This window comes from Lepeophtheirus salmonis, chromosome 11 (assembly GCF_016086655.4).
Source record: "Lepeophtheirus salmonis chromosome 11, UVic_Lsal_1.4, whole genome shotgun sequence".
Lineage (NCBI taxonomy): Eukaryota > Metazoa > Arthropoda > Copepoda > Siphonostomatoida > Caligidae > Lepeophtheirus > Lepeophtheirus salmonis.
In genome coordinates, this window is record NC_052141.2 from 10,397,785 (window position 1) to 10,415,742 (window position 17,958).

General features: G+C 34.0%; 2 protein-coding genes across 7 annotated transcripts; one reads left to right on the plus strand and one right to left on the minus strand.

Moving 5' to 3' along the window:
* Nucleotides 1-772: 772 nt before the first annotated feature.
* On the minus strand, nt 773-10,470 carry betaCOP (coatomer subunit beta). Of its 3 annotated transcripts, XM_040721835.2 has the most exons (12): nt 9,198-10,470; nt 9,038-9,138; nt 8,865-8,977; nt 7,674-8,757; nt 7,110-7,600; nt 6,863-7,051; nt 6,722-6,799; nt 6,497-6,520; nt 2,771-2,929; nt 1,552-1,776; nt 1,098-1,497; nt 773-1,039 (listed from the first exon to the last, which is right to left on the minus strand). In XM_040721835.2, the coding sequence occupies exons 1-12, from the start codon at nt 9,512-9,514 to the stop codon at nt 930-932; spliced, it is 3,291 nt and encodes a 1,096-aa protein (XP_040577769.2). In that variant the 5' UTR covers nt 9,515-10,470; the 3' UTR covers nt 773-929. The 3 variants fall into 3 exon arrangements, with proteins under 3 accessions (XP_040577769.2, XP_040577770.2, XP_071747928.1); XM_040721836.2 differs by lacking the exon at nt 6,497-6,520; XM_071891827.1 differs by having other exon boundaries at nt 9,038-9,261.
* Nucleotides 10,471-10,606: 136 nt separating this feature from the next.
* Nucleotides 10,607-17,947, plus strand: LOC121126200 (DENN domain-containing protein 1A). Of its 4 annotated transcripts, none has more exons than XM_040721509.2 (11): nt 10,609-11,214; nt 11,358-11,513; nt 11,574-11,924; nt 11,981-12,238; nt 12,298-12,445; nt 12,515-12,565; nt 13,260-13,576; nt 13,642-13,934; nt 14,009-14,177; nt 14,313-14,633; nt 17,023-17,947. In XM_040721509.2, exons 2-11 carry the CDS (start codon nt 11,499-11,501, stop codon nt 17,617-17,619), a joined length of 2,520 nt encoding a protein of 839 aa, XP_040577443.1. In that variant the 5' UTR covers nt 10,609-11,214; nt 11,358-11,498; the 3' UTR covers nt 17,620-17,947. The 4 variants fall into 4 exon arrangements, with proteins under 4 accessions (XP_040577444.1, XP_040577443.1, XP_071747929.1 ...); XM_040721508.2 differs by having other exon boundaries at nt 11,014-11,214; nt 11,591-11,924; XM_040721510.2 differs by lacking the exon at nt 14,313-14,633 and having other exon boundaries at nt 10,607-11,214; nt 11,591-11,924.
* The last annotated feature ends 11 nt before the right edge of the window (nt 17,948-17,958 follow it).

The following is a 17,958-nucleotide window of genomic DNA, read 5'->3' on the forward strand; positions in this document are numbered from 1 at the left end:
TTTTTTTAACATGCTCAAAGTACACACGATTTTAATTACTAATTATTTTTGTGTTTGCGAGGTATCGCGGTGTATAAACATTAATTACCAACAATTTTTAAATAATATTTATTCCATCCACAGTCGGGAAGAACGGACTAACTACCAACAAATGTAAGGAAACTTTTTCAGTTTTTTTGGGGTTTTTTTGAGGCAAGGGTGGGAGATACAATAACTCCAACGATGTGATATACATGGTATATATAATTTATAATGTATTTAAAAACGTCTGACCAAAATGTATAATGGTTTGTTTGTTATATTTTTAATATGTATGTATATGATCACGATAAGAGTCTAGAATAGGATGACAAAAAGAGGATATCTAGGAGAGAAAATATCTCTTAAAACCTCATTTTTTCATTCATTATAAAATAGCGTAATATTCATAATTAATACTTTTGAAACAAAATAATGAATCAATAGAAAAAAAAAAATAATAATAATAATATCTTATTCAACAGTTTCTGTATGCCATGTAGAGTGGAATAAATTTCTTCAAATAAAATAAAAATGCAAGTCATTTCAATGACTTTTTGTCAATCTAACTGAAAGGTGCCTCGATATATCTTTATATAAATGAATAAAAAAATATAGAGGAAATATCCCCCTTTTTTTTTTGCTTTTTTTTTTTCATTATTGATTATTTTTGAGTCTCTCATAGAGATGATAAAGGTGGCAATACGTTTTCCAAAAATCATGGTTTTAAATTAACTTCCCTCCCCTATACGAATCAAAGATAAATAATTTTTTTCAAGGAATCATTTAAAACTAGAGACAATCTATCATTTCATAAAACAAAAAGTAACAAAAAATACGAAGTTAAAATATTTTTATACACAGGTAATAATAATAATAATAATTATAATGATCTATCATGAAATAGCCAATCATCCTTGTGCATCCACAGCCTTTTTCCCCCTCACCTTCTGAGATAAGTTAATTTTATCCCCTAAGGAAAGAGCCATTCCTTGAGACTTTGCTCGAATACGGATATGACCTATTAAACAACAATAGTATTATCATAAGATCAAGATTCGTATCCTTTCTTCACTCACCTGTCACAGTGGAATCTGGTTTCTGAAGATTTTTTTCCAATGACACATTAGCAAGAGCATCTTCACCAAAGATAGACCTGGCGTACAGGTTCGCCGCCATAAACCCGCACTCTCCGGAAAGGGCCTTTTCTGGCGTCAAACTCTTCATGTTCGTACTTTTGAGAAGGCTCATTAAATATTCATGCAGATCCGTTATACTCGTAACAACGGAAATCTTGTTCTCCCATTCAAATTCAGCCCACATAGAGCGGAATTCAGACTCTGTGCATGAGGCTGGTACAATATAATCCATGATGTCAATATGAATATCGTTTAGAACGACAACATTGCGATCCGAAGAGGCTCCTGTACAGTCATAGACAATGTTCCCAAATATAATTCCATTTTCAGTCGAGGCAACCTGAAAAATGAAGCAGGGAAAATTTAAGAAACCAAGAAACTATTTCTTCCTTACTTTGACATTGGCTTTGATCGTGGCAAAATCATTTGGAGAAAGAACCACAGGCTGAGGTTTTTCAACTAATTTCAAATCCCCCAGGGTTGCCAGTTCTAAGGTACAAGATTGAAGAGTATCAGCCGTTTGATTGACAACAAGGACATCCAAAACAATATCATACTGATTTACATGAACATAGGCTTCAGCATAAACAGGATCCGAAAAACCAGTCAATTGAGTGACCTAAAAAAATAAATGGAGACAATTAAAGAATAGGCTATATCCTTGGTTGTTGATAATTAACCACCAAGAGTTTAATCAGTGTTGGTGCTAGGGGCGTGTGTATGTGTGACCCTTCTCATGAAGTATTACTGTGCCATTAAGTCAATCGTACAGCCCACAATTAGAGCTCCATAAAGCAATTATTACTGGCAATCGATGTTGGTTTATTAAAAAGAAATTGTTTTTAAATTTATCACCTTTCATACGTTGTATTATTGGTTGCAATACGTCAACAAATAAAGACGATGAAGGCAAAAAGCTAACAGATTGCAGATCTTCTCCAGGCCCATCAATCTGCGAAAGAGCTATGAAAGAGGTAGTAACGCTCTAGTTGGGTGCTAACTATCTCGAATGAGATTACTGTTGGCAACCATGGTTTCTTATGCCAAATAAGATATATGAAATATGTATTTAAATTATTGCACATATCTTTCAAAAAAAAATTATTTATTTCATTTATAATAAGAACATATTATGTCCTAACATAGTTATATAATTTATTCTATTATATAACAGAATAATATAAGAAAAGCACCCTCTCTGACATTACGAGGAATTGCTTTTACCTTCTTTAGGACCGATTAGAGGGATGTACTGGATATAGAACTGACAACACTATTCTAAACGTTAAAAAGAAATAACATTGACCATTCCCATAGTCAATGTGATTTCCCACTCCCTCCTTGGACCGAGCAAAAAATACTAATGATACTATGTACAATTTGTTCTTGATAAAGTTGATTTAAATATTACCATATATCAATCACAGTACAATTTGTTTAGATAAACTGTAGAGTCGGAAAAACGTGACATCATTCGGAATTTTTGGATTAATTAACCAACTGACTTAAGAAAAAAAGTAAAAAGCAAACATTCCTTAATGGGGACACCCCTTGCCCACGCCTCTGAAATCCTAGCACAGGCCCAGAGTTTAACTAAATAATAATACGTTTACCTTGTTTAACTTAGTTGAAGAGAAGGATGATGATCCAGACTTTTTAGTCGTTCCCAAGGCTTGACTTAGTCCAAGTTCAAAGATATCTCCAGAAGCGGCTGAGTCTACTCCTCCACATAATTGCATAAACTTAATAGGCTTATCCGGTTGTTCACATATCTAGTTACGAAATAAAAGTATATAAGATCAGAAAATGCTAAAAAATCACAATATTTTTCCCCTCAAATCATAATATTAAATTAAAGCAACAACATGGAAGCAAAAAAATAAAATGAATTCGACATCAAATTTAATAAAATAATTATTATCAGAGATTAAATCCATTCTTAAGTTGACGGGAATAAGTTAATTTTTTCCTAAACTAAATATCATGCAATATTTTAATATTTTACTATTTAATATAACATAATTATACAGGGTCCGCCATAATTTATATTTGTGTTGAAATTATTGAATATAAAATCCCAAAATCCCGAGAATAAAAGCAAAATTAAGAGAAATACAAAGCGAAACACTTTTCTGACTTCCACCACGCTTTTTTATAGTGACGTCTTAGAGTATGACTGTTACCGAAAGTAGCTATATATCGCATTCCTTGACAGTTACAGTTAGAGTAACGCTGTTATACTCTATGACGTCAAAATATGTGTGGTTTGCCTAGCAGTCGGTACGGTACGTCAAATTGAAAATTCTAGCAAGCCCGATTACGTGATTGTTTAACCTTGCATTTCTATTAATCTTGCATATAACCAAATTGGCCCAAAATACTCTACAAAATCAATTTTTTTTGTTGTACTACAGCACACCTTTATTGAGCTAGGCCAGATCAAATTCAGCAAACTAAAGTGCTGCCCGTAGCAGGTCTCTAGTAACAAAAAAAAAAAAAAAAACGTAAGTATAATTATTTTAAAGACAAAGTAATTAGCTTTCAAATGAACCCCACCAGCAGCACGTATTTTACTGATTTTGGTCATTTATAGTATGGCACCTGTTACCCTCCCCCCTTCAACACCAACAAGACCAAAATTTAGACCAATCATGCAGTTATCAAGGTCATATGAGGCTGGGAAAAGAGACCATCATATCAAAAATTACATCGGGTACCACATGAAGGGCATTGAGAAAGTCATCAGGGCCCTCAAGTCCAACGGCAGCAAGACCAAAAGCAATTTGTGCGGGCGACACACTCAAGTAAGGATTCACGCCATCATTCAGGCTCTCAAAGACAATTATGAGCAGGACCTCGGGTACTGTCTTGGAGACATCCAAGCGGAGGATTTACTAACCGCAAATGGAGAGCACTTTATATAGTTTTCAGTTAAATAATAAGCTTACTTTTCGGTTGATTTAAAAAAAAAAATATGCTCATTTTTGAAAATGGCATATACTGTCCAATGGTATCAATTAAAGTCCAATCAACTTTCTAGTAAGAGAGCTAAAAACCTTTAGAGCGGAATCTGAATTATAGGGGACCCTATATTTAGTAAGTACACAATTATTGTAAATATAATAAAATTGCCATGATCTAAACTCCTTGTACAATAGCCATATGTTGACCGCATTGAAAATAATAAGAATTTTAACAAAATGTGCAATTAATCCATTTAGATAAAATAATAAAAAATTACGGGCGTCAACACAAAAACAATCTTGAACAAAAATCCTTCCATTCCAAATTAATTTACTTCATAAATTTACATTTATATTAATAAAGCAAAGTTTGTATTGATGAATTTTTGCTGTTCAGTCATTTTTGAATGTATCTTAATACTACTTACAAAACTTGATCAAAGAAATAGCAATGATGCATCGAACGTGTACGTTATAATAATAAAAAAAGGGGTATACGTATAGAATTGTAAATAAATATGAAATTACGATGTGTAAAAATGAATGAAATCTCGCAGGTGTTTTGCATGTTGCATCGAGATAGCACAAAATAAAAAATGAGAAGATCATTATTGTACCAAGTGATGAAAATTCAGTGTAGAATGGGATGTTAAAAAAGAACGAAACTCAACATAGTAACCCTGACAATTCAAGGAATGTTCTGGAGGAGATCATCTACAATCAGCTGTGACAAAGGAGGAGGGGAAGAAGGAAGTAAAAAACGATATTTGCTAGAATTACTCCGATATCGATCCCAATTCTACTTCAAGCCCATCATGGACTTACAATTATAGCTCTGCAACAGATCCTCAAGGTTACTTTTCATCTTTTATGAGCACACACAAATGTTAAATCAAATTTTGAATGTACCAGTTGTAGAACAAGTAATGCGACCTTCTAAAGATACAATTTTGAATAGGTCTTGTTGATTAAATCTTTAAATTCCGATTATTTTTGAATAGCTTAGAGTCTAAGCCTTTGATTGACGTACATTTTGTAAACAAAAATTATGTATATGTTGCGTTAGAGGCAAGAAGAGCCATCATAGGGAATTTAATCTGCACCAGGAGGACCACTTTGGACATCATGAAGGACTTAAACGTTAGCAAGGCCACAGTCTGTCGGATCAAAAATCTTTCGGCTGATGGGGATAACCTGAAGGACAAACTCTTGAGGGGATGACCCACCAAAGGGAAGGCTGACAACCGCATCAGAACAGTCACCAAGACCAAGCATCCGGCCTCTGTGATGATGTTAGGGTTTGTGGCATTAACTGGAGAAAAAAAATGCCCCCAATTTGGTTTCCTGTTGGATAACGGTTACCCACGGCTGACTACTTGATATTGTTGAAGGAAAATGTCGTCCCCTTCGATCTCCAAGACCATGAACAAGGCCAAAATAAAGTAAAGGGAATGTACTTAATATACATGGACTTCAAATACCATTCCTAGATTAGATGGGGTAGTTGTAATGCTCGAATGTTTACTTATACTTAGTCAGTATAGTCAGTAAACTCCAACTAACAATTAAAGAAACATTAAAAAAAGTGTTGAAGATCTTGAATATCTTTTTTTGAGATTTCATTTGACTCCGATATAACTATCTGACCAAATAAAGGAACTCATAAAAAACAGATAGATTCAACATATTTGAATAGAGTTGTCCTTTTCTTTTTATCAATTGAGTTCCTGAAGCCTCTACTAAGTTAACACTCTACACTGAATAAGGTGCCACTAATCAAAGAGCAATTACGAAATAGACTTATCATCACGGATCCATGACTCAATCGTCCTTATAAACAGTATTCCTTCTTTATTTCTTAATTATTTTTTCTTTTGATCTAAAATACAACACTAAAGACTAAAGGAGTATTAGGAGATAAACAATAATGACAACAGCTAAGGAAAATAAAATTCATTCTTCAGATTACGAATTCCCACCCCCACCCCCCAAAAAAGGGCCAGCTAAAACTTACACACGATTTACATGACTAGCATTAGCTAGCTTTAATGTTTTAATTTAATGTAAAACATAAAAAGGCAGGGAGTGTGTCTTTTGGTAAAATTGTCACGAGGCGAAAATATTCGTAGCAAAACTTCCGGTCAGAGGTTAATATATTATTTAATGAGAGCTAAACATTTCAACAAATCTGACTTATTATACTTTTACTCTGGGACCACCTTCGTAAAAGTGCATACCTTTACTGAATTTTGAAATAAATGCATGACGTAATAACTATTGTAAAATAACATTAAATTACGCATAGGGCAACATAGAAAGAAAAAAAACCTTTAAGGACGATAACAAAGTATTTAAAACTTTTAATAACTTTCTTACCCTTTCATAACGTTCTAATTGCTTCTAGAATAAAATTAAAAAATTAAGGAGTTATTAAGAACTATTTAATAGAAATATTGTCAAGGGATCAAATTTAGGATAAGTCATTCAGGAAAAATATATATTTATATAGGCGAGCTTGTTCCATTTTGTATATTCAAATAACAGAATCAGGGATGGTGATAATAAAAAAAAGTTGAAAAAACAAAACAAAAAAGCTCTTACCTGTTTTTCATCAGTGGCAACTTCCTTCGTTGTGGATGTTTGAGCCTCCAACATTTCTACAAGAGTATTTCGACACTCCTATTAAAATATTATTATTATTAATAATAATAATTGAAGAGACGACAAAAATAGACCTACTACCTCTTGGAATATATTTTTGATGATTTCATTGTCATCCACAAGAGCCTTCAAACAGAGAGAGATCCTATCGGCATCGTCGTTTGAAATGGCCTTAGTTGGTAATCCAGATTTACCGAGATGAAGAATGGATGTTATCACAAGCATTGTTTCCGCCACGAAACGATTTCTTTTTTTTTCATCAGTAACAACCTGAATGGATGAACCAGAAGGAATAATTATATTTATCAAGCAAAAAAAGAAGACTTACAGCAATGTATCTTAGTGCTAATTTAGTAAGGGATGGGGCAAGAGCAGCTCCAATAAAGAAATCTCCATCCATAAGATATTTTCGTAATGGAGGCCTGTCAGCTTGTTTGGATTTCCCTGATGAAGAACTAGATTGTGTAACAAATGCACTTTGCGTAGCGTAAGTACCATCTGCTGTAACAAGTTTTTGAGGACCAGATGAGGGTGCTACAATTGAGGTACTCTCATCCTCTAACTTTTCTTCCCCTGCTGCTTTACGAATTTCATCCTCAACGATAGGAAGTTCTCCTAAGCTTTGTCGAATTTCATTCATAACAGCCTGTATATCCTTGGGAGATTCGCAATATTCCCCAAGGATCCATATGGCTGCCCTATGTACTTTTGAATTACGTATAGTTAAGAAGGATTCAAGCAATTTATCTAAGATAATTTGTCTCAGATCAGGGAATTTAGCCATTGCTTCTCTAATAAATATAAGAACATCTTGAGCCGCTGAAATATTGTATAAAAATACATTTCATTATTCCAAGTGAGAGATAAATAATTTAAGAGTAGCTCAACTCACCAAGATCTTTGATATCCCCAAGGAATTCCATAAGAAGAGGTATAACATCTGGTGCAACGTCAGGGAATTTAATGCAACATGTGTGTAGAGTTCTTACGAGGAGTTGACGGTACTTTCCAGTATCTCCCTCGTCCCCTGATGAACGTGATCCGCTTCCAGATCCACTTTCTGCTGTTTCAACTGCAGCTCCATGTGTTTTACTAATTTCTTTCTTTAAAATAAGAACCATTTCTGAAACAGTTCGACCCGTGACCAATTCCATTGCCAAATTGAGTGTTTTTCGACGAACTTCAAGATCTGTAGATGATAATACCCTCAAAATATCCATTACGAGTTCACTTAAAATCTTTTCGTGTGAAGGAGACTCCTTCATAGCCATTAAACGATCAAGAACAATCAATTTAACATTATTGTCACTTTCCTTCACAATTAATTCGATATAGCATGAGGCTGCAGCTTTCACGGAAGTTGGAGCAGTGGATAGTGTTACCAAGGTACCTGCAGCTTCATATCTTACAGATGGAGAGTTTGAGTTTAATAAGCTGTAAATGCATCGAATGAAACGGGATCTCTCCATGGGATTTGCTAAGCAGACCTTGTAAATAAGTTCTACAATAACCAATTGTAGAATATCTCCAAAGTTTTGAACTTGTTCGATACAAGAAGACAAATACGCAAGGGCACGATCCTGATCAGCATGAATCAGCATCATAAATGCATTCCTCTTGCATGACATGTCTTGCTCCCCTTCCAAAAAATTAGCAATGAGCTCAGGAGCATCAGGAATGAGGAAATCAAAGCTTTTGTAGATGGTAAAGATAGCCATAACAGCATTGCGTCGAACGTAGGAATGACGATGCTCCAAACAACTTCTAATTGTGGGCATAAGTGGCTCGATGAGCTCAGGTTCTTTTAATTTACATAGAAATCGTAGTGTTGAGCCTCGAATGAATTCATTGGGATGTTGAAGATCCTTTCGATACGCATCACAAACAAGGATCATTTCTTGAAGTAACTTTCCGTCCGATGTTTTTTTAGGAACAATCTCCCAAAAAATAAGGAGAAGCTTTTTAATCATATGATCCTAGAATAAAGGAATAAGGGAATGGAAATGTTAATAGGGAATGAGCTCAACTACAACTCAACTGCACACATGTGCCACATAGGAAATCATGCCCATTTATTCAGTACCTGAGAAGGTAAAACGAAGCGAATGATATTCATAAGAAGATGATTCACTTTTTCCCCGCTAAGGATCATATAAATTGTCTTTTTCAGAGCCTCGATCTTGATTTTCGTGTCCCCTAAGTAAAATAAAGGAATTATTCATAAGTACAGAACATATTAAAGGACGTCAGAAAAACCTTTTTCGAAATCCGCTTTGAGGCCTATCTCATTGGGGACCTCGAAATCCGAGGGGATTTGAATTATAGTATAGGACGGAAGCTCCGCGGATGACATTTTTCTTCACGGAATTTTAATAATTAAAAATTATAATATTAATTTGTCAACCAAGTTAGTTACTCAAAGGAGAAGAAGATCCACGAATTCGATGACGTGTGCCACACCGACAACCTTAGATTTTCTCTCTCTCTTTCTTTCTTCAGCACTACCAACACCAGCAGCAGCAGCTCAAACTGACTCCTCAGACATTCCCCCTCCAAGTCAACTACTCCAATTCCAGGCGCGCGCACAATCACAGCTCCTCCTCTCCCTTTTTTCCTCCCTTTTCTTCTTTTCATTTTAATTATGTATCTTGCGTATAAGTTGAGTTGTCTGTACAAGTTGCTACTTGTATAAGCAAAGTGTACCATTTGCAATTTCTTCGTCTTAAAATGCATTATTTAATTACAGCATGGGGCATTCTAATGACCAAATAATCAGTAATATAATCATTTTGATCTATTAAAATTACGTGATTATTATGTTTTCAAGAATAATAGAACTGTGGGCATTTGAACATTTATATGTTCCACATAATACTCATATTTGAGGCATTTCTCTACAAAGCCTAAAATGACACCATTAATATATTGATCACCCACGGAATATTCAATAATACGATATAGTCTTATGTCAAGAAGTACTATAAATCCTTCATTTAAAATTGTTCATCTCATTTTTTGGTTGCAACATGTACAATTGGCTTATACAAGTTACAACTTGTACAATACTTTTACATTATCAACAGCAAGTAAAAAAAAGCTGTAAAAATAATAATAGGAATTGCTTACAATTTTGTAAGTACGTCATATTTTCTGTTTTTATGTCGAAATTGGAGATAGCGCTAGCGAACAGTTGAAATTAAATCATCGCAAACCTCTAAGAATAAAGGAAGCGAATTATAATATATTATAAATTATGGGAGTGGGAGAAGAGAGATCTCGACTCTTTTGAGTTATTCGGACAGTTAGGAGTTTGTATTATCTTGCAATTAGATGGAAGGTATCATATGTGGTAGAGATTATGAGTTAGACGTTAGTCTCTCATGGAATATCTATCAGCAAAACAGCGTAAGAGGATCGCTTCTCATTGACTTGTAATATATCACGGCTCTTTCTGATATCTATCGTGCACACTGAAAACATAATTATAATAGTTGAAGCGTGCAAATCCGTCTCTTCTCAATCTCTAATAAATTAATATATAATTCGTCGTGAATAATCATTGCATGCCGAAGTTATTTCCTTATTATTAAAAGGTTGCGAGGATTGAATTTAACTTTCTGCTGTTACTACTCCAATTTTGATATAGAAAGAGAAAATATAACGTAGGGGCAAAAATGTAAACCATAACTGACTAATCAGCATATAATTTTTTAACTAACATAAATCTACAGAGTTAGAAAGAGAAAAATCAGCTTCTTATACTCGTCTCTAGGTGCGCGCACGCGCGCAAGTATTCTGTCAATTATTATTAAAAGGGAATGGATCATGAGTGCAGATAATGTTACCACTTGCGACACACGAAATAAATTGCTATAAATCTATAATATTTAAAGATTTCGTAATATTGTATCAACAGTGTGATTAATTATAATGAAATTATTCCCACGAAATATGACTCTAAAACTATAAGTGATATTGCCCATTTAGATCATCCTATATTTTTGTTCAAAATTAATATATTATTAAAGCTGTCAATATGCATGTTTGATCCATAATTTACCATGTATATTACACGAAACAAAACATGCTTAAGATTTATCTCTCCGTGTTGCCATATAATAATTAATATACTCCTCCGATCGTATTTTCTTTGTTTTTCCTCTATGATTCCTTGAATATTGCAAGTACTTAAAATGGCCGGTTTCGGCCTCCTATTGTCTTGTCATACAGCTATGACTACTACTCTCTTAGCGTAGCAGTTGTGAGATTCATTCCTTCATATGATTATTTTATATAGAAATCTTTAATAGAAAAGGAAAAGAAACGGGTAGTGTTTTTCCTTCTTCCTCATTTACAGTGAGAGGCATTCATCGCCATGGATCCACAAGTAGATTTCTAAAGAGTTTAGTCGTTAGGATGAGTGGGAGGTTTAGGTAAATCATTTACTCTACTCTTGCACAAAATCCATATTTTGATTTTTTATAAATTATTTAATTTTTTTGTCAACAAAAATAAAGGCTTTGTTTTTCCCCCAAAATAATAATGACTCATTCTTGATTTTCTTATGGTATTTCAGGTCGGATGCGAAGCACATCTTTGATGTCTTTGTGGAAGTCGTTGGGCCTAATGAGGAAGGAGCAGATCCCTGGATCCTTCAAACTTTTCCACACACTGTCAGTAGAGATTCACTGAAATCTGTGCCTCAATTTGTGTATCCATGCGAATTAGAAATGTAAAATCAAATCATGTCCCTATTATTTTGACCCTCACGCTTTCACCTATAAAAAACAAGTCTCTTTTTACTTTTAGACACACGGTTCAAAATTTTAGCTTTGTTTTGACAAAGGATGATGCGAAATGGACCTTTGGTTTTTGCCGTCAATCTCCAGATGCGGAAACTTCACTTGTCATACTTTCGAGTCTTCCATGGCATGATACTTTTTATAAAGTCCTGAATTATGCTGCTGAATTGATGCATAGGGCTGAGGCAAATGATTTGTTCGAATTCCTTGCTGCAGTTCATGAAGCTCCTATTCCTAAACCGGAAACAACGTTTTTAGTATCATGGGGAGTTGCCCCTGGTCAGAAGGATTTTACTTGTAAAATCCCAGATCATTTGGATCTACCCAGCATACCTGAAAATGTATTTAACTTCATTGTTTTATGGACTATTTTAATTGCTATACTACTTATTTTCAGAGAAATTTAACCGAGTACTACAATGCCGTAGGCATTCACTCCATGTTGGTAGTTTTTGCATCAATGTTGTATGAACGACGAGTGATTATCGTCTCAAGGAAACTCTCCAGATTAAGTGCTTGTGTTCAGGCAGCCAATTCCATAATATATCCCATGCAATGGCAACATATTTATATACCTATACTGTCTAAGCAACTCATGGACTACTTATCAGCACCCATGCCTTTTCTTATTGGGGTTCCTACGCCTATTTTTGAAGTAAGGTGTATTTCAGTTATGTACTTAGTTATTTGTATGTTCACGATTTATAAATATAGAGAGCTCGAATGAATGAAATCGGTGATGCTGTGATATTAAATGCTGATGAAAACCAAATACGAACTCCTTTCGCAGATCTTGAAAGCCTTCCCGTTGATGTATCCAATAACTTGAAGAAAAGTCTTAAAAGTCACAAGGATCTCCTAGGTAATAATTATAACCTGTGAAAATATTTGATGAACTTTTTATATATTGTACATTCTCCATTATTTTCAGGGGACTCTGTTGCTAGAGCCTTTTTGCATGCTCTGGTTCATTTGATTGGAGGTAAGTTGTTTGTGGTTCTATGAATCCATAGATAGATCATGTAAAGTTCTTGTTAGTGTATATCAAAAAGAAAAGTAATCATGGGCAACTTTGATAAACTACATCTCTGCTTATAGAGATCAGTAGGGATGTGAAAATTGTTTCAATCCTCGTGAGTGTATATCGAAAAGAAAAGTATACATTGGTTACTTTGAAAAACGACATATCTGCTGACAGAGATCACTAAAAAAAATATCGTGTTCCTTGCTTGCTAATACGTTTGAATTTTCTAAATATGGGGAAATAATTCATTAGAGCACACATATTTTGTAGGTTACCAGCTTAAACTTTTTTTAAAAGTGAATATTAACGAGGATTTTGACAATATTCACATCCCTGGAGATCAGATCACTATTAAACTGAATGTATTTCTTCCTCTCTAATACTTTTGAATTCTCAAAATAGGGATAAGTAATCAATAAAAGTACAAAAATCTTGCATGTTACCCGAACATATCCTTTGTTAAGAAAATGTATGTTAACGAAAATTTTAACAGTTTTCACATCTCCATTCCATTAAATCCACCCTTATTGATTAGTTTGATCCTTAATGATCGATCTGAAATTACACATTGCATTGCAGTAATTTGATATATAATTGTTTAAATGATGTTGATGTACTTTGATTGCTACACTATTATTCTACTTATTTTAAGGCTATAGAGATGCACTAAAATGTCGACCCAATGAAAACATCACTTTCGACGAAGACAGTTTTATACACTCTCGATCCCCCACACTACAACCTTTTTTGGAACAAATGCTTCAATTACAAATATTCCAGCAGTTTATTGAGGAAAGACTCAATCTTCTCAATTCAGGCAAGGGGATTTCGGATGAATTTGAAAAAGAAGCTGTTTGCTTCACTGAGAAACCTGGAGGCTCCAACCGAAAATTAAAGGCTCAATACTCTGTTTTAAGCTCTTCCATGAAAAAGGAAGGAGGTGCATTAGTAAAAGCCGTTAAGAATAAAGTGAGGGAATGGACACCTTTTAGTTAAGAGACCTACTTTTTATTTTCTTGTTTGTAATATTGTAGGCAAATCCTGCCATGAAACAAGCTGTACAGTCAGTTCGAGATGGCTCAAAAACTGCGTATAAAGAAATACGATCCCGAATTCGTGAAGGTCCAACACAGGGATCTCGTCATCAAGTTCGAAGAAAAGAACTTCATCGAACCAATTCATGTAGTTCCGCTCCATCATCTCCTACGTTAAAACGCAACAATAGGTCTTTAAGTATTACCAGCGTAGGTAGTGGAAATTCTTCCTCTTCCACCGCTGGACTCCCATCCTTAACAAGGAACAACACCGATCTGAATCTGTTATCTGGGTACACATACATGCATATAACTAATTTTGGTTTCAAATAGTGATGATCCTCTAATTTCCTTTATCCTTTTTTAGACGCATTCTCAAGTATGAGAGGTTTGATCCTCCTTCGATCAGTACCTTTGAAAATGAAAAGAGTCCAGAAATGGAAGGGCCTCCACCCTTGGATCTGGATTTGATGACTGACCTCCAAGATGTTATTTTTAAAAAGAAAGAAGATGTTCCGCCTCCGGTCAATCGTCAGGTAAGGCTTATATTAAATAAAAAAAAAATGATTAAAAGTGTTGATTAAATTTATATTGGCTGGGGATGTGTCCCTTTCTTGTATGATCTCACATTATGAGGAAATGGTGGGAAAAATTATACTGTTCTATTTTAGTTAAAACCGCTATTAAGACGTGCCCCTCCGGCGAAAGTTCTTGCTGACAGTACGAATAGCAATGCGGAATTTGAAGTGGCTCGTTTTGAAAACAATTTAGTTTTTCGAAAACAGAATAATACTCCATGTTCGAGATCTTCTTCCTCGTTGTCTACGACGACACAGATGACCACCAACAATCATAATACTCTAAGTAGGGTTGTTTCCACGTCCCGTACAAATAATCCCTTTTACAATAACGGAAATGTTCTAATGCCGATCGCGCCTCCACGCGTGAGACGCAACGTTTCTTCTCTACCAATAGTTGATCATTATGAAAAGGTATCATGTCTTGACTTAAGATAGATATATGCATATATTTTGTCTACTTCTTTTTTTCTCCTTTCCAAAGCCATAACTTATTCATTCCTATTACTTACTCTTATTACTTATTAGTAACCACTCCTTAGAGACGTCTATCCCTTTTTTTTATTTCATATTCTAATTTTTTGTAATGTGTGTTTTTTTTTTTTTTTTTTTAATAGCTTGTACGTAATCGTTTAATGCTCTTTATTACTACTAAATAATTTAGTGTTGAGTTTCGGTCTGGAAATCCGATACTGTTATGAATTTTGTTAGACTGAACAGTTCTTTATAAAAGTTCACTCTCTAGATCGGTACAAATAAACAATTCGGTCTAGTTCGCTATCGGTCTTATTTAAAACTAGGTTTATACCGATTTTACATATAAATTGCTTCACAGTGTTTTCAAATTGTGAACACGGTATATTGACGTCATCCTGAAGTTTAAACAGAAATAGTTCGGAGGAATATTTATCCTGTCGTCACTCCTGGAGTGCGGAACTCCGAATTCGAGCATCTCTTGAGGTTGATGATCAACTTAAAAGTATATTCCTTTGATTACATTCATCTTTGGTTGGTTCTAACTCTTTGAGAACACTGAAGTCCACTTATTCCGGTCTTGATGAACTCAGAATGATCATAGGCCTCAGCAATAATATTTTGATTAAATAAGAATTGGAATTGCAAATTAAACATAATTCCGATTGCTGAAAAAGCACCCGAATCCGATTAATCGTACCGTCACTAGTTATCTGTTTACAATATTTTTTTCTAGAACATATCGTGTACCTTTTGAATTTTCAAGGTTAACCAGATACTTATAATTATGAAAGATCTTTGTTTAATATAAGGAAAACATTGTCTGATTAGAAGCATATCTAAATTTGAAATTGTTGTATATTTTGGTTTTATGGTTATAACTTCATATTGCCAATGGATAGATTCTGAATGTTATATGTAGTGATTGGACGATTAAAAAAAAAATCTGATGCCGATTACGATTCTTTGATATTTGAATAATAGTTAATAAATACCATTTTGCTATCAGGGGCGTCCACAGGATTGTATATATATATTGTTTTTTTGTTTTTGTTTTTTTTTTTTTGGGGGCATGGTTTTTGTAAAAAATTTTCTTTTGCAAAAAAGTTCAAATATTAAATTTTTTGAAGAAAAAAAAATTCAATTTATCTGGGGGGGAAAAAAATTCGGTCTCTAATTATGTTAGATCAGGCTCAAAAAACTAAAAAGACTGCGATCCTATCAGACCGGTCCTTATCGGTCTTTTATGGTAACTAGGTATGTCATTTCAATTTGTAAAGTTTCAAAGAGACAATTATTATAAAGATACCTGAAGTTTGAAGTAAGAGTTCTGTGGCTAGAACTTATTATAATCGGTTCTAGCAATCATTCATTATTTTCTTCGTTTTTATATTCTTCAATTCTAGTTAGGAGTGATGAAAATGAAATGTAACAAGGACTGAAGGACCGACTAATCAGTCCTTAGGACCGTTGAAGGGTAAAAAATGATCGGACAGATAAAAAAAATATTTAAGACCGAACCAAAAAAAAATAAAAAAAATACTAAACGACCGAGTCTCAACACTACTAAATACATATATACCTGTACATTAAAAAAACCCTAACATAAAAGGTATCTTTACAGTTTTATACTCTTATCTTTCTTTAGTGATTTTTCCTTATTACTTCAATATATATCCATACATACAGGGGCGTCCAAAGGAGCTGGCTGAAGGGGCTCTAGCCTTCCCCCCCTCCAATAAGGAATTTTTGCTTTTTACTATAAAAAAATTGGTCAGGATGAAATTTTTGTACACGAAAATAGGGTTAAATTTGATTTTATTTGAAATTTAATTTTTGAATTTCTTTTGTGAATAACTTTAGATTATTATGTGAAGTTTAAAAAAAATTGTGTTAGCTATGGATTTTGGATTTTTTTTTTCTGACAAATTCTAAAAACCAAGCTAAAAATGGGTGGAGGGTCCAAAAAAAAGAAGTATAATCCTACGGACGCCCCTGACATACGTCATATAGAGATGCTTTAATTCCTTCTAACACACTATCTATTTCTCTTTTTGGTGTTCTGATAGCTGTTTTGCATTCATGTTGACAATCTTTGGTTTTTTATTTAAAAATACTAAAAGCATAATTTACTCTCCATCTTTTATGAGATGATGGTAGGTATATAATATATTTTAAAGGAAAACTAAGATTCTCCTTCCTTTGATTATGAAACTTCATCATCCTTAAGAATAATCATAAACGTTAATAAATATTTTGTTGATTCTGTTTGCAATTGACTCATAAATAAATAATTAATGATGTTTATATTTTCCCCCTTATCTTTTAGAGCAATCCCTCTCTTGGAGATTTGATTAATTTGGCCTCAACAGAAGCCAGCCCAGAGTCTCCCTCGGACGTCATATTTGATCCACTTTTTCAATCCGATAAGAAATCCTTTTCTAATAAGAATCCAGTTCTCCAATCCACTGCTCCACCTTCTTCGCATACAAATCCGTTTGTAGTGAAACAAAATAGTAACAATAAAGAGCTGCCATCATCCAAAATTAATGGTATTGAGCAGCCACTGAGTGGTAGTCTTCACCCTCCACCTAAAAATCCTCCTTTAGTCATGCAAAAGTCAACCACTTCCTCTTCTTCGGATGATCTTCTCCAGGAGTATGGAATTGATTTTAATAAACTACGAGTCAATCGTACACAGTCTGTTTTTCAACCACCTAAGGGTAACGGTGGAATCAACCTCCTCACAGATTTGGACCCTTTAGCGGCAGCAACAGCATCTGGAACAGCAAACACAGTAGCACCACCAATGTCATCTATGTCTAATTCATGGTTAAATCACCGTCAGCAGCCCAGCATTGGTGGCCCTCCCGTAGCTCCTCCTAGAACGTCTTATAGAAAGCCAAATTGGACTACATTTGATTAAGGGGGGAATTCGAACATATTCCTACTACAAATATATTCATATATTCCTACCTAGTTTAGAAATCCTTTATTTTTTCACTTACTTCTACTCTCATTGCTATCATTATCTTCAAGGAGATCATATATTAGTTCATACAATTTTTTATACATTCTTCAATTCTTATTTAGTAAATAATATTTATAATAATAATAAATCCAACCCAACAAGAACCATGTATTCATTATCGTCGATCACTCATTTACTAAATTGTAGTAGTTTGTTTTAATTATTGTGATATTTTGTTAAAAATGATTATTTATGCTCGTTGCAATAAAATTATTTATTTTTATTTTATTTGTT